General features: G+C 36.7%; 2 protein-coding genes across 4 annotated transcripts; one reads left to right on the top strand and one right to left on the bottom strand.

Moving 5' to 3' along the window:
* Window positions 1-5792: 5792 nt before the first annotated feature.
* Window positions 5793-6790, bottom strand: LOC306845915 (nuclear protein 1-like). Its single transcript, XM_079378930.1, has 3 exons — window positions 6513-6790; window positions 6163-6300; window positions 5793-6083 (listed from the first exon to the last, which is right to left on the bottom strand). The coding sequence occupies exons 1-2, from the start codon at window positions 6610-6612 to the stop codon at window positions 6173-6175; spliced, it is 228 nt and encodes a 75-aa protein (XP_079235056.1). The 5' UTR covers window positions 6613-6790; the 3' UTR covers window positions 5793-6083; window positions 6163-6172.
* A 4248-nt stretch (window positions 6791-11038) lies between these two features.
* LOC306845310 (SAGA-associated factor 29) lies at window positions 11039-14457 on the top strand. 3 transcript variants are annotated; one of them, XM_079378009.1, is made up of 10 exons: window positions 11039-11203; window positions 11503-11582; window positions 11696-11771; window positions 11966-12038; window positions 12454-12518; window positions 12607-12736; window positions 12852-12998; window positions 13106-13141; window positions 13597-13759; window positions 13968-14457. In XM_079378009.1, exons 2-10 carry the CDS (start codon window positions 11508-11510, stop codon window positions 14082-14084), a joined length of 882 nt encoding a protein of 293 aa, XP_079234135.1. In that variant the 5' UTR covers window positions 11039-11203; window positions 11503-11507; the 3' UTR covers window positions 14085-14457. The 3 variants fall into 3 exon arrangements, with proteins under 3 accessions (XP_079234135.1, XP_079234136.1, XP_079234137.1); XM_079378011.1 differs by lacking the exon at window positions 11039-11203 and adding an exon at window positions 11228-11366 and having other exon boundaries at window positions 13968-14345; XM_079378010.1 differs by lacking the exon at window positions 11039-11203 and having other exon boundaries at window positions 11215-11582; window positions 13968-14345.
* Window positions 14458-15536: the final 1079 nt, after the last annotated feature.

The raw sequence follows: 15536 nt of genomic DNA on the forward strand, positions 1-15536 counted from the left end.
CCAAAAAGTTTATAATCCATAATAATGCTTCCTCCAGTAAAAAATAAAAAATAAAATAGTCCATTCCCTTCAAAATTCACACACACACACACACACACACACACACACACACACACACACACACACACACACACAGACAGACAGATTTGTTTAGAACTGTTTTCTCTTTTAAACAGTTCTTGATCTGTGCATGTTTCTCTCTTGATTCAGATGAAACAACGTTTTTCACTAAAGAAAGCAATATTTTGGATCGAGGACTCATATTTTAGCTGGATGCAATTTGAAGATAAAAATGCCTTAATGATGAATTTTCTTATTACAAACATACAGATTTTTTTTTTCATTTCACATGGTGTTAATTGATGCACAGGAGTTGTGTGAATACTTGTGAATTACTGTGATGTTTTTTTCAGCTGTTTGGACTTTCATCCTGACGGCACCCATTCACTGCAGAGGATCCACTGATGAACAAGTGATTTAATGCTAAATTTCTCCAAATCTGTTCTGATGAAGAAACAAACTCATCTGCATCTTGGACAGTGTTGGAGAGTAACTAGTTACATGTAACAGAATTGTTTATGTATATTCTTTATTTTGTAGTTTTTCCAAGGCACTGTTAAATGCCAGTGTTTCTGGTCATAGCTATACAAAGATTTGATTTCAAACCAAAGCTATTAAACTATTTATTGTTACAATTGTAAACCTGCAATTAACCTCAGAATGATCTCAAAGTAAAAATAGGTGCTAAAGTCTGATTTTGTGGTGGCTGTGCTTTAATATTAAATTATTATAATCTTAATTCAAGTGATGACAGTAATCAGTTTTGAATACTACTGTAAAGTTAGCCATGCCTGCTTTAAATGTTTGGAATTGGTTAACAGTTAAAAACATTAGATATTTAGAAAAGTAATCAAATGTAATCAGTTGCATTACTTTACTAAAGTTGAAATAGTTACACTATTTATTACATTTTTAATAGGGTAACTTGTAATCTGTAACCTATTAAATTTCCAAAGTACTGATCATTTCCAACACTGATCATGGATGGCCCGAGGGAGAGTACATTTTCACCTAATTTAAATTTTTGGGTGAACTATTCAGTACCTCACATGGATTTTCATTTTTGCATGAAAATGTCTAACCTCATTTACAAACCCGATTCCAAAAAAGTTGGGACACTGTACAAATTGTGAATAAAAACAGAATGCAATGATGTGGAAGTTTCAAATTTCAATATTTTATTCAGAATACAACATAGATGACATATCAAATGTTTAAACTGAGAAAATGTATAATTTTAAGGGAAAAATGAATTATTTTAAATTTCATGGCATCAACACATCTCAAAAAAGTAGGGACAAGGCCATGTTTACCACTGTGTGGAATCCCCTCTTCTTTTTATAACAGTCTGCAAACGTCTGGGAACTGAGGAGACAAGTTGCTCAAGTTTAGGAATAGGAATGTTGTCCCATTCTTGTCTAATACAGGCTTCTAGTTGCTCAACTGTCTTAGGTCTTCTTTGTCGCATCTTCCTCTTTATGATGTGCCAAATGTTTTCTATTGGTGAAAGATCTGGACTGCAGGCTGGCCATTTCAGTACCCAGATCCTCCTTCTACGAAGCCATGATGTTGTAATTGATGCAGTATGTGGTCTGGCATTGTCATGTTGGAAAATGCAAGGTCTTCCCTGAAAGAGACAACGTCTGGATGGGAGCATATGTTGTTCTAGAACTTGGATATACCTTTCAGCATTGATGGTGCCTTTCCAGATGTGTAAGCTGCCCATGCCACACGCACTCATGCAGCCCCATACCATCAGAGATGCAGGCTTCTGAACTGAGCGCTGATAACAACTTGGGTTGTCCTTGTCCTCTTTAGTCCGGATGACATGGCGTCCCAATTTTCCAAAAAGAACTTCAAATTTTGATTCGTCTGACCACAGAACAGTTTTCCACTTTGCCACAGTCCATTTTAAATAAGCATTGGCCCAGAGAAAACACCTGCGCTTCTGGATCATGTTTAGATATGGCTTCTTTTTTGACCTATAGAGTTTTAGCCGGCAACGGCGAATGGCACAGTGGATTGTGTTCACCGACAATGTTTTCTGGAAGTATTCCTGAGCCCATGTTGTGATTTCCATTACAGTAGCATTCCTGTATGTGATGCAGTGCCGTCTAAGGGCCCGAAGATCACGGGCATCCAGTATGGGTTTTCCGGCCTTGACCCTTACGCACAGAGATTGTTCCAGATTCTCTGAATCTTTGGATGATATTATGCCCTGTAGATGATGATAACTTCAAACTCTTTGCAATTTTTCTCTGAGAAACTCCTTTCTGATATTGCTCCACTATTTTTCGCCGCAGCATTGGGGGAATTGGTGATCCTCTTGCCATCTTGACTTCTGAGAGACACTGCCACTCTGAGAGGCTCTTTTTATACCCAATCATGTTGCCAATTGACCTAATAAGTTGCAAATTGGTCCTCCAGCTGTTCCTTATATGTACATTTAACTTTTCCGGCCTCTTATTGCTACCTGTCCCAACTTTTTTGGAATGTGTAGCTCTCATGAAATCCAAAATGAGCCAATATGTGGCATGCCATTTCAAAATGTCTCTTTCAACATTTTATATGTTATCTATATTCTATTGTGAATAAAATATAAGTTTATGAGATTTGTAAATTATTGCATTCCTTTTTTATTCGTAATTTGTACAGTGTCCCAACTTTTTTGGAATCAGGTTTGTACTTGTTTGTTCTGGTGATTATGGGAAAGGAAGAAAAAGCGGATTGCGGTGATGCAGTGTCTGTGGGAGAAAGACATAAATGGATTATCTTGTGTTTTGGTACAAGCAAAGTGCAAGGGGGAGGTGTAGAGAAAACAATTTTTTCCTTCCACTGTATGTGTATACAGCAAGATGAATATGAAGTTGTATAACTGTGAATTGTATAACTATGAGTATAATTTCCATCCCTCTCAAAATTAAGTATATTTCAATAAATTAAATATATGTTATCTTAGTGATTACTATTTATTTGCTGCTAGTTCAAAGGTCTTGTGAGACACAAGATATTTCAAGATTTCGATATGTTGCACAATAATCTTGAATTTTTTCCTTATTGTTCTGTTTTTTTATATCCTAGCTACAGTAAACCTATCTGAGCCTTTAGGCTGCAGATAGCAGCTCTTTACTCTTGAACTTCACATGGTGATATAATTCAAAGCATGTTTGGAAAGAGAAAAGGAGTTAAAATCTACAGATTCCTGTGCCTACTGACTGATTCAATTTTAATCTAATCTTTAGTTTTGTATGCATATCTCTACATGTTATATTAGCCTAACAGAGATCTTTCAACATTTATGGACTCCATTTAAAAGTGCCTACATAACTCACCTTTGTTAAAACTTAATTTTTTTCTATTTCGTATTCCTATAGTTTCTTATTCAGTTCATGTTTATTGACCAGTTTTACTTAAGAAACTGTCTGTGATTTTATGTTATGCAGCCACAATTGTGCATCCTGCAATTTAATTGTTCTTTTCAGTGCACAATTACTGCATACTTGACTTGAAATGAAGAATATTGTTTATGAAATATGTTATGAAGTATACGTACTGCATGTTTATTCCACTTCTCGCTTCTGTTGAAAAGGCTACTAATAAAGACAGTCATATTTGCTTTGAAATGCTCCCTATAGAGCACATGCTTTTCAAAACGGTCTTAAATGAGATACATGGTGCTTCTGGGTAATCCTCTGTGCAAAATTCATTTCCAAGTCTCATTCAGCTCCACATCTCTTTACTGTTTCACTACTGCCCTCTTTCTATCTCGAAATGAGATATTGCTCTGTGAGGATTTTATGTTGCTTTGACAGATCGTATACAGCTACATTGTGACTTTGTCAAACACATGACAGACTAAATGTTACCCTGGCCTGGACCACAAAACCAGTCTTATGTAGAATGGGTATATTTGTAGCAAATAGCCAACAATATGGGTCAAAATTATAGATTTTTCTTTTATGCCAAAACTCATTAGGATATTAAGTCAAAATCATGTTCCATAAAGATATTTTGTAAATTTCCTTCTGTAAATATATGAAAACTTAATTTTTGATATGTGATATGCATTGCTAAGAACTTCATTTGGACAACTTTAAAGGCGATTTTCTCAATATTTTGACTTTTTGCACCCTCAGATTCCAGATTTTGTAATAGTTGTATCTCGGCCAAATATTGTCCGATCCTAACAAATCATAATCATTTATTCATTGAGCTTTTAGATGATTTATAAATCTCAAATTTACCCTTATGACTGGTTTTGTGGTCCAGGGTCACAAATAGATTTGGCAGTATACTGGGTCATTTGGAGCACTTCATACCGCTTTGAAATACACTTTGATGCACCAAATTCCTTAGGAGGTATGGGAGATTATAATCCAAACATTTTCTAAATCTGCCACCCAAAATGTGGAGTCACACTTACATTATTGTGCATCAGTCAGAAAATAAGTCGATTTAGTTAAATGTGTAATTGTTTAAATCCCACAGCATGCCACAAAAACTATCTATACAAGTATTACATTTTCTAAATAAACTATTTTTCTAATTTGATAAATGCGGTTCAGTTAATGTAATTTTTTTAATTATTATTAAAAGTGTATCCAGGGGTGGACTGGCCATCTGGCAGACCGGGCATTTTCCCGCTGGGCCGACGTACTTTTTGGGCCGGTATACATCTTCTCATATCATGTTTGTCTGATCGGCCCATAAAACTCTTAGCAGCCTATAGTTTTTCTGCCTAAATAGTTGATGGTGCTGTGTTCTTTGCGGCTGTTTAATGAATGTATTTGTCAAAAAAAGTCGGTTTAGGATTTTTTTCCCCCCAGACAGACCGGCCCATGAGACATTTAATCAGCAGCCCATTGGTTATTTTCTTAATTGACATTGGACTGACCCAATCACATCTTTAAACAACTCTCCTTTCGGGCTCTCTCTCTCACACTCACACACACACACTCACAGGTGTAGTGAAGTGAAGTGACATACTCGGAATTCGTGCTCGGCCACAACTTCCCCATGTATTGTAAAGAAGTAATAATACTTTGTTACAGTACTTAAGTATTTTTTGGGAGTATCTGTAGCCTACTTGAGTTTTTATATTTCAGCCAACTTTTACTCCACTACATTTCCTAATTAAAATGTATACTTTTACTGAATGAATCAGTCATTAATGATCACTTTCTATCACCAAAGTCTTTGCTGTCACCTACTAGCGGTTTTAATTTCACATTACACACACACAGAATGCCTTCTTATGCTTTTAAAGGTTCATCCAAGGAGTTAACAAATTTTACTAAGTTTACGGTTTATTTAATGCTATACTATGGGAAACAGTGATCATCTGATCAACAATTTATCATGTCTCTTCCCTTTCTCCCTCAAACACACAGGATGTCAATACTATATAGGCCTATAGTTTTAGGATTCATCAGTGTGGATTATAGTTTTATTATATTAATAAATTACACTTTTTAGAAGTTTTTAATGTGTCAACTCTCACTCTTTCCTACCTATTATTATATGGCTTTAGTGCTTTTATGGAATAGGAGCTAGTATACATATTCAAGAGTGTGCAAAGATGGGTAGTATTTTGATCGTATGTAGTGGGTCGGTCTGAGCCAAAATGCCAGGGCCGATTTTTTTGTCCCAGTCCAGCCCTGAGTGTATCTGTTATTTAAAAAACTCATTTAAAGTAAAAGGTCAGAGGAGGGTGTCAAAGAACTCAGCTCAAATTCTGATGAAAAAAAGTGGTCTTTATTAAAAGAACGTTTAAAATGTAGTGCCAAAACACCAAACGTGGTCAAAGCTATCGTTTAAAACGTGCATTCAACATCACAAGCCTATCGGTTCCTCTGAACAGGTGCTCGTTCTGCAGGGCCCATCTCATAAACAAGAGCGGTGTGTCTCTGACAAAACCCTGCGCTTCACGAGGCACTGTCCCGCTCAGAGGCGGATCCCGCTGCAGCTCAGCGCCCGTTTCCCGTTTCTGTGGTCGCTTGCCAGGAATAGCCGTCCGATTCAATCTACAAGACAAACGTGACTGTTGAATTAACATGTTTTCCTCTCAGTTGTTAATCTGGAAAGATAGGGTGTTTCACACACCTCTTCTGTGTCACTCTTTGGACTTCTTCTCAGCATTCTGGAGCTTCTCCACTATTTTGCGCTCGTGTCCCGCAGGGCTGTGTTTGTTCGTGTTACAGCTCGCCTCCTTCTTCGTCCTGCCCTTGCGACTAGCGCACTCTGTAGTCAACACAGACAAAAGAAAACTAGTCAGTAGGCGAACTACACATTATGGAGAAAGTCGATAATGCACGAAAGCTCTTTAAAAAGTAATTAGTGTTGCCAAATCCACAAAAAAAAGCCGTCATGGCAACACTCTAGTTACACAAATCTCAGAAATACTTTACTTTTTAAATTAGAGTAGCCTAATAATAAAGAGTTTTAAAACTTACCGGTATAACGGTCTGTTAAGTTATAATATTCATATTCATCGTAGTAGCGGTCCTCAAAAGTGGTCGGCTCAATGTTTTTCACCTCAACGTGGTTGCTCATTTTATCAGCGATTGGCGAAACTTCTGGAGCAACAGCGGATAAACACGAGCAGAAGTTGTGCAAAAATATGCAATGTTCAGTTAAAGATGAGTTTCTATAAGTCTTCTTGTCCTCGGTTCAGCGTTGTTTACGAGCCTGCAAGTTGCCTGCTTTTAAAGACGTAGCTCCGCCTTGGGATGGGTCAAAACCACCAGAAGCAAAGTTGCATCAGATGCGTGAGTTAATGTTTTATCAGCAGACCTCACCTACTGCCAGACAGGATGTCCTTCAGAGCAGATGACATTGTTTTTGTTTTGGCTAACACTTTTTTCATATTTTCACTTGATATGGATCTCCAAACTTAGGCCTGACTGTGTTCATGCTGTTCTTTTTTCATTTCAGGAAGACAAAACAACACGTTTTAAACATTTCAGTTTGTCTAATATTTCTGTTTTCGTTAGCTAACTCTCTTTCACCCTCAGTCTGAGTGTGTTTACTTATATATGATAAAGGTTGGAAAGATTAGATTAGATTCATTTAGTTAATGTTTGTCTCCCTCTTTTATTTACACCTGACCAAGCCTTGAGACTTCTCACGTCCCTCTGTGGACTGTGACCCACTAACCTCCTCTATTTTAAAGAAAATATGTGACCCTGGACAACAAAACCAGTCATAAGGGTGATTTTTTTTTAAAACTGAGATTTATGCATCAGCTGAAAGCTGAATAAATAAGCTTTTGATGTATGGTTTGCTAGGATCGGACAATATTTGGCCGAGATACAACTATTTGAAAATCTGGAATCTGAGGGTGCATAAATATTGAGAAAATCGCCTTTAAAGTTGTCCAAATGAAGTTCTTAGCAATGCCTATTACTAATCAAAAATTAAGTTTTGATGTATTTACAAAATATCTTCATGGAATATGATCTTTACTCAATATCCTAATGATTTTTGGTATAAAAGAAAAATCTATAATTTTGACCAACACAATGTATTTTTGGCTATTACAAATATACCCCAGCCACTTAAGGTTTTGTGGTCCAGAGTCACATATTGTCTTTAAGGAGTGTGAGACTCATTTCAATAGCCTTTTGTGCAACTGTCTATTTTCAGACTAAGAGGTTTGCTTATACACTGTTGGAGATCTACTCCAGACGATTAGTTTGTCAAAACAGGGTACTGTATTATATAATTTGACTGACTATTGAGATTGTCTTTGAATTGCACCTGCTGGGAAAACCAGCAGAAGAAATGCTTTGATTTTATTGTAGTGTGAGTTTAGCTACATTCACAATGTCTTATCTATTCTAATTCAGTTTATTCTGTGTGTCAGTGCTGCTTGCGTGCCTAATAGCTGTAAAGACTCATCGAATGTGTGTGAAACCAAGCATGACAAAATGCACTACAGTGCTACTGTCATCAGCATAGAGGATCATACGATGCAATCTGCCACAACTGGCAAAATCCACATCCTCCACTGGCAAAGCGAGGCCCAATCCATCATTCAAGATTCACTGCAGTCCGGCCACAAGCTGTTTTGTTCCTTGCCGACGGGCAGTCATTATTGCACCATCAAAGCAAAGACTAGCAGACGACAGCTTCCACCCTATTGCAGTTCATAGACTAAATAACATTTTTATAGGACATGTTAAAGATTTTCTGCTAGTTAGCATGGCCCTGTTAGTCCCTGCTGATACCATATACAAGATTCTGAAGGCAAAAAGCATCTTTTCCCATTGAAAGCCATTCAAAAAGAATTAATACGTTTAAATGTTCTATTCATCAAAGAATCATGAATAATGGCTGATGGAAATTCTGTTTAGGAGTAGATTACATTTATAAATACATTAAAATTCAAAAACAGTTATTTTAGATTGTAATAATATTTATCAATAAATGTAAAACAACGCAGTCTTAAAAAGCAGTTTACCCAAATTCACCCTTATATTTCGCAGGACTGACTATTTTAGTTTTTCTTATTCAAAATGTTTAATTCAGTGTGTTATTTGCTGTTTATTATTTATTCATTTATTGTTTCTTTGTAATCATTACAAATTGTTAGCCATTTCTGCGTGAAAATTGTTTCAAATCCTTCACCTTTTTTTTACTATATGGTATATGTTTATAATCTTGCTTGTCTATTATTAAGAAGTTTATCTGTGTAATGTATTTATTGTTTTACTTTTTTTCTCTGCATGCTCTTATTTTGCACTCCATTGTACAAGCACATATGGTCATAAAGTTCTCTACTCATTACAATGGAATTTGGCAGAGGTCTGTATGATGACTGCTGTGGATATTTTTGGGTGATGTAGTTTACAGTAAGACTGCTGTGGTTCTGTGCTGTTGTAATGACAGAGTAAGAGCACAAGAGATTCAGTTTTTCTACTGCACTCAAATATTCCACGACGTAGTCTTGTGTGCAGTGGGGGATTTCAGTCCTTCACGGCGTAGTGTGTTATCAACTGTTTTCTTGGTGACTATGGTCCCAGCTGCCTTGAGATCTTTGACAATATCCTCCCGTGTAGTTCTGGGCTGATTCCTCACCGTTCTCATGATCAATGAAACTCCATGAGGTGAGATCTTGCATGGAGCCTCAGACCGAGGGAGACTGACAGTTATTTTGTGTTTCTTCCATTTGCGAATAATCGCACCAACTGTTGTCACCTTCTCACCAAGCTACTTGGCAATGGTCTTGTAGCTCTTTCCAGCCTTGTGTAGGTCTACAATCTTGTGTCTGACATCCTTGGACAGCTCTTTGGTCTTGGCCCTGGTGGAGAGTTTGGAATCTGATTGATTGATTGCTTCTGTGGGCAGGAGTCTTTCATACAGGTAACTCCCTTTAAGAGAGTGCTCCTAATCTCAGCTCCTTACCTGTATAAAAGACACCTGGGAGCCAGAAATCTTGCTGATTGATAGGGGATCAAATACTTATTTGACTCATTAAAATGCAAATCAATTTATAACTTTTTTGTTGTTGTTGTTATTCTATCTCTCACTGTTCAAACCTACCATTAAATTTATAGACTGATCATTTCTTTGTCAGTGGGCAAACGTACAAAATCAGCAGGGGATCAAATATTTTTTTCCCCCACTGTACATGAGCGCATGAGCTACGTGAGAAATGAGAGAGGTTAGAGAGTACAGAATTTTTCTTCTTCCAGAGCCATAAACAATCCCGAGGTAGCACATGAGTAGAACACACTGTACTACAGTGTTTTCTCTCTCTCTCTCTTTCTCTCTCTCTCTCTCTCTCTCTCTCTCTCTCTCTCTTTCTGTAGCTCTCTAACTATAGTGCTCCAATTCTTAATCTGAGTTGATTCTATGTTTTCTCAAATAAAACAAAACCATTCTTCTCCTGATCTCTTTAATTTTGTGCTCTGTTTTGGTACAAATTCTTCTCTTTTCCTTTCCCTCTTCAGCCTTGACTGTTTGCCTTGGCTTTCAAACTGATATCATGTGAGAGTGAGGTGTTCTGTACAGTAAATATTTACAAAGTTATTGGGTGAGCCAATATGCATTCAGCTATGAAAACATAACAAAACTCTGCTTTTCACCATCCTTCTAGCCCAGATCAGGATTTCTTTGCTAGATAAACCACAGCCTATCGGCGTCTGTCTGTTTTGTTTGTCACAATGGCCTCATTAGTGTCTCTGTTGAAAATTAACTCCATATTATCTCATCGTTCACAGCCTCTGGACACAGTAGAGTTCTGGTCAGATATATGAGGGCTTATTACTGTCTCAATGACCTACTGTCTCTTTTATTTCATCGTTACTTTTCCACCCATATGGTCTCTTTATGTGCCATGCATTTAAACTTGGGGCCTTTTGCTTTCACTATATCATTGTAGAGCTTTGTCAAATTTGGTTTGGGTATTAAAACATAAATAGCACCAGCTAAGCAAGTATTTTAACCAATTCACACATAAATGGTTCTTGAAATAAACACTGTTAAGATGGGGCCTTTTTCCAAACAAAAATGAATCAAAAATGCTCAATAGCAATAAATAAATGAAAGTGACATAATACAATAGTAAACATCAAATGTTTAAAAAAGACATTTTAATAGCCTATGAAAACAATATTTGTAAATCAAGAACAACTCTAAAAACAACCCAATCAATAACAGAAATGTATGCACCTAAACATAACTCTTAATACAAATATGTAGGTTAGTGTGGTGATAGTGACGATAATGCTAAAGATAACTCGTGTTGTGATTTTGGGCCACATTGCATCTATCATTGTCTTTTGATTATATAATGTGTCCTAAATGTCATATAGTGGCAATATATCATAATATAAAAGCATGATGTGTTTTAGAAAGAGGTGCATCATTTAAATCATTGGTGTTAGTGATTTATCTCTCTAAAAGACTGATAAAGTCCCCAACAGTTAATTCTAAATAATGCGTTTTGAAAACATGCCATGAAGTTTGTCCCTTCAATGTGTCCGTACGAGGCCTAGCTCGAAAGCTAGCCAATCAATGCAAAGGGAAAACAAATCCTAAAATTGGTTAAGGAAAGCGAAACTGTAATAAATAAATATTTAGTTCGTGCACTAATGCATAAGGTGCATCTGGAGAGCATCGCTGAACTGTGTGTTTGAGGGTGAGATTCATGCTTTTCTCGCTTATCTGTGTCGCGCGCGGAGGGTGTGATCTGAGCTCCATCCAGTCAATGTGGATTTGAGCTACATAAATAACACCTAAACCTAAATGCATTATTATTAGAACTATTGCATTATGGCACTATTACTTTAGTTTTGTGCAATGTTAGTGGTGCCGTTTAATTTTATTTTTGGAGTATTTATATGTCTTCATGAGGGTTATTTTACATGTACATTTTAATTCCAGTCTTAATCGTTCTGGTTAAAGCTAACCGAAGTATCGTTTTTTCCTTTCTTGCAGGTACAATGGCTTTAGTGTCAGCAGACACCAAAATCGCAGAGTTGCTGAATGAGTTGCATCAGCTCATAAAGCAAACTCAGGTGAGCACTACTCTGTTGACCCATGCATGATCACTGTAGTGTGGGAAAGACCTCCTTTTTGTACACTTTACCCCCATCCAGTGTTTATACCCTAATCTCTCTTAAATGCACAGGAAGAGCGATCAAGAAGTGAACACAACCTTCTGAACATCCAGAAAACACATGAAAGGATGCAAACAGAAAATAAGAGTAAGACGTGGATTCCTATTGCATTGTTTACAATGAGAAAAAGTCACATTAATATTAAGGTAGTAATTGTAATAATTGCATAAAGAGATTAAGTAATGTTCAATATCATCAAACTAGATCTCTCTTGTATTTCTGAATTTAATTTCTTGTCAGATATTTCTGTTCCACATTAAATCTGCTTATATCTTGCTCAGCTTCTCCATATTATCGGACAAAACTGAGGGGTCTTTACACCACAGCTAAAGCTGATGCTGAGGCTGAATGTGGGTAAGCTGATGCATTTTGGCTTCCCTTTGCACCTCCTTACATCAGGATGCAGCTTCAGTTTAAAATCTACTTCTTATAAAAGATGATTCACTAAATGATCTGTTCTTCACATTATTCTTTTCATTGTTGACTTTTGTTTTCTTTTTGCAAAAAAATGGAAGATCTTGAACATCTTGTGGTTGTATAGCCCCATCTTGTGGAATTTTTGCCCAAGGCTCCCAGATGTATATATATGAATATTATTAATCCTATAAAGCCTATGGCATCATACTTGATGTACAAATTTCTAAATTATCAAAAAAGATCAAAACTTTTAGCAAGTAAAAGTTAATTTATTGCAATTCCATAAATGTCTACCATCAGATCGTGGTACACAAGTGTTAATTGATCAGATTTATATGCATCCCTCCCACAGTATACTTCGCCGGGCGCTTGACAAGATTGCAGAAATTAAATCTCTTTTGGAGGAGAGACGGATTGGTAAGTCTTGGATATTAGTTTGTAAACATGTTCATCTGCATGTATTTGGACAAATGTGGAAGCTAATCAAACCCTTCCCTTTCTGCAGCTGCCAGGATGGCAGGAGTGTACAGTGACACCGACCCACCCAGAAAGACCATGCGCAGAGGGGTCCTGATGACCCTGTTACAACAGTCAGCCATGACACTTCCTCTCTGGATCGGCAAACCTGGGGAGAGGTATTCAGAGTCTCCTACATTATACTTTCTTCATTTTAGAAATGCTTATTTAGTCGGTGAATAATGAGTCAAAATTGTTACATTTCACTAATTCATACCTGTCTTACTCCCTCAGTCCACCACCACTGTGTGGAGCTATACCAGCAAGCAGTGACTATGTGGCTAAACAGGGTGACAAGGTGGCGGCGCGCGTGAAGGCCGTGGATGGTGATGAGCAGTGGATTCTTGCGGAAGTTGTCAGCTACAATCACTCCACCAACAAGTAATCATCTACATTTGAGCTCAGCAATGGAGCTATTTATTTACTTAGTTTTAGCTTTTAAACCCCATTGTGTAAAATATAACATTGTGACGATATTTGTTTATCAGGTATGAAGTGGATGACATTGATGAAGAGGGTAAAGAGTAAGTACAGATCCATTATTCGTGATTTTCACCCTCATATGAATTGTAGTAAGTAAAGTAATTTAACAAGGATGCATTAAATTGTGACATTTATACATTGCCTTTTATAATGTTGCAAAATATTTATACTTCAAGTAAATGTAGATCTTATGATTTTTGTACTCATCAAAGTTCCTGGAAAAAAATATCTCTGTTACCACAAAAAACATTGAGCAGCATAACTATTTTCAACATTGATAATAATAAGAAATGTTTCTTGAGCATATTAGAATGATTTCTGAAGGATCATGTGACATGACTGGAGTAATGACCATCGCAGGAATAATAAACATATTACAGTTATTGTAATAATATTTCACAATGTTACTATTTTACTTATTAACTCCAAACCTTTGAACAGTAGTGTAATTCCAGGAGTGCTTTACTCAAATGCTCTCATTTTCTCACTTATTCAGGAGACACACGTTGAGTCGGAGAAGAATAATTCCTCTTCCACAGTGGAAAGCAAACCCAGAGACCGACCCAGAGGCCCTGTTCAGTAAGGATCAGCTGGTGCTGGCCCTCTATCCACAGACCACGTGCTTTTACAGAGCTCTGATCCACACACCGCCACATCGGGTGAGCCCAACAAGAATGAGTTAAAACACTGATTGAAGTGATTCATCGCTCTTATTGATGCTACAGGGAGGTTTGTAGCAGTGCTAAAGCCCTCGAAACCCATTGTTAGAATATTTTTTATTATAGGTTTTGTTGCATCACTAGACCAGGTATATATGAATAGAAGAATAATTTACCTATAATTTGATGCATCTTATGTCTTTTCCAGCCCCAGGATGACTACTCGGTTCTGTTTGAGGATACATCTTATGCTGATGGCTATTCTCCACCTCTCAACGTCGCTCAGCGATATGTAGTGGCCTGCAAAGAGAACAAAAAGAAGTGACATAAAAATACAATATGAGACATTATTTGCAAAAAGATTCTGCATGATTGTTGTGATTGAAAACAGGATATTGAGCATCGATTGTGTTTTTATGTGCTTTTTTCCCCTATTTTCTGTTACCATGTACATAGTATTGGTATATTTTATACTGCATCTTTTGTATGATGTTTTTGTGAGTCTGAATGCAAGGAGACCAACTGTAAGTGAATTGGGCTAAAGTAATAAACCCTTTATATGTGAATTAAAGGTACACAAATGTCAAATCTATTGTTGGTATTTTGTAAAGGCCAAATAGTACATGTTTTAAATGTTAAAAATGGATCTTGTAAAGGGCTTGTAACCACCACAGTTACTCAGAAATACACATTCACCTAACAGTGGTCAATAATTTTATTTTATTTTTTAATGGCAGATTCTTTTAAGTTCTTTTTATATTCATCTTGAATATTTAATTCCATCCTTGATCTTGAGATAAATTAAATCTTGTTAGAATATGGTGAAAAAGTTAATTTTTTTGTAACTTATTTCAAAAAGTGAAACTTTCATATAGTCCAGATTTATTACATGTAAAGTAAAACATTTCAAAAGTTTTTTTGTTTTAATTTTGATGATTAGAGCTTACAGCTCATGAAACCCAGTTTCTCAAAATATTAGAATATTTCCTAAGATAAAAAAAAAAAAAAAAAAAAGGATTTGCAAAACAGAAAAGTTCAAGTTCTTTAAAGTTATTATAAGTGCATTTATGCACTCAATAGTTGGTCGGGACTCCTTTAGCACAGATTACAGCATCAGTGAGGAATGGCATTGAAGCAATCAGCCTGTGGCTCTGCTGAGGCACTATTGAGCCAATGTTTGATTGACTGTTTCTCATCTTTCTCTTGAAAATATCCCATAGATTCCATATGGGGTTCAGGTCAGGCATGCTGGCCAATCAGTAATATCATGGTCAGCAAAGCACTTGGAAGTGATTTTGGCAGTGTGGACAGGTGCTAAAGTCCTGCTGGAAAAGGAAATCAGAATCTCCATAAAGCTTGTCAGCAGATGGAAGAATAAAGTGCTCCAAAATCTCCTGGTAGACGGCTGCATTGACTCTGGACTTGATAAAACACAATGGACCAACACCAGCAGACGTCACGACACCCCAAATCATCACTGACTGTGGAAACTGCACACTGGACTTCAAGCAGCTTGGGTTCTGTGCCTCTCCAGTGAAGGAGTGGATGCCGATCTACAATGGCCTTCATAATAATATTAATTATAAAATTTCTTGTGTGATTATTAATCAAGTTATGAATCAGTATTTAACCTCATAGATTGTAGTTGATTGAATAAAGTTATTAGTTACCATGTATTAGTAGTAAACAAAGAAATGTATGCATACTGCTGTTGGAATGTGTCTGTGTCCCTTTGATGTGAAGAAGCGGGCCTCTCCATATGTGAACTTCTGCTTTC

The sequence above is a fragment of the Barbus barbus genome (genome assembly GCF_936440315.1).
Source record: "Barbus barbus genome assembly, chromosome: 3".
Classification (NCBI taxonomy): domain Eukaryota; kingdom Metazoa; phylum Chordata; class Actinopteri; order Cypriniformes; family Cyprinidae; genus Barbus; species Barbus barbus.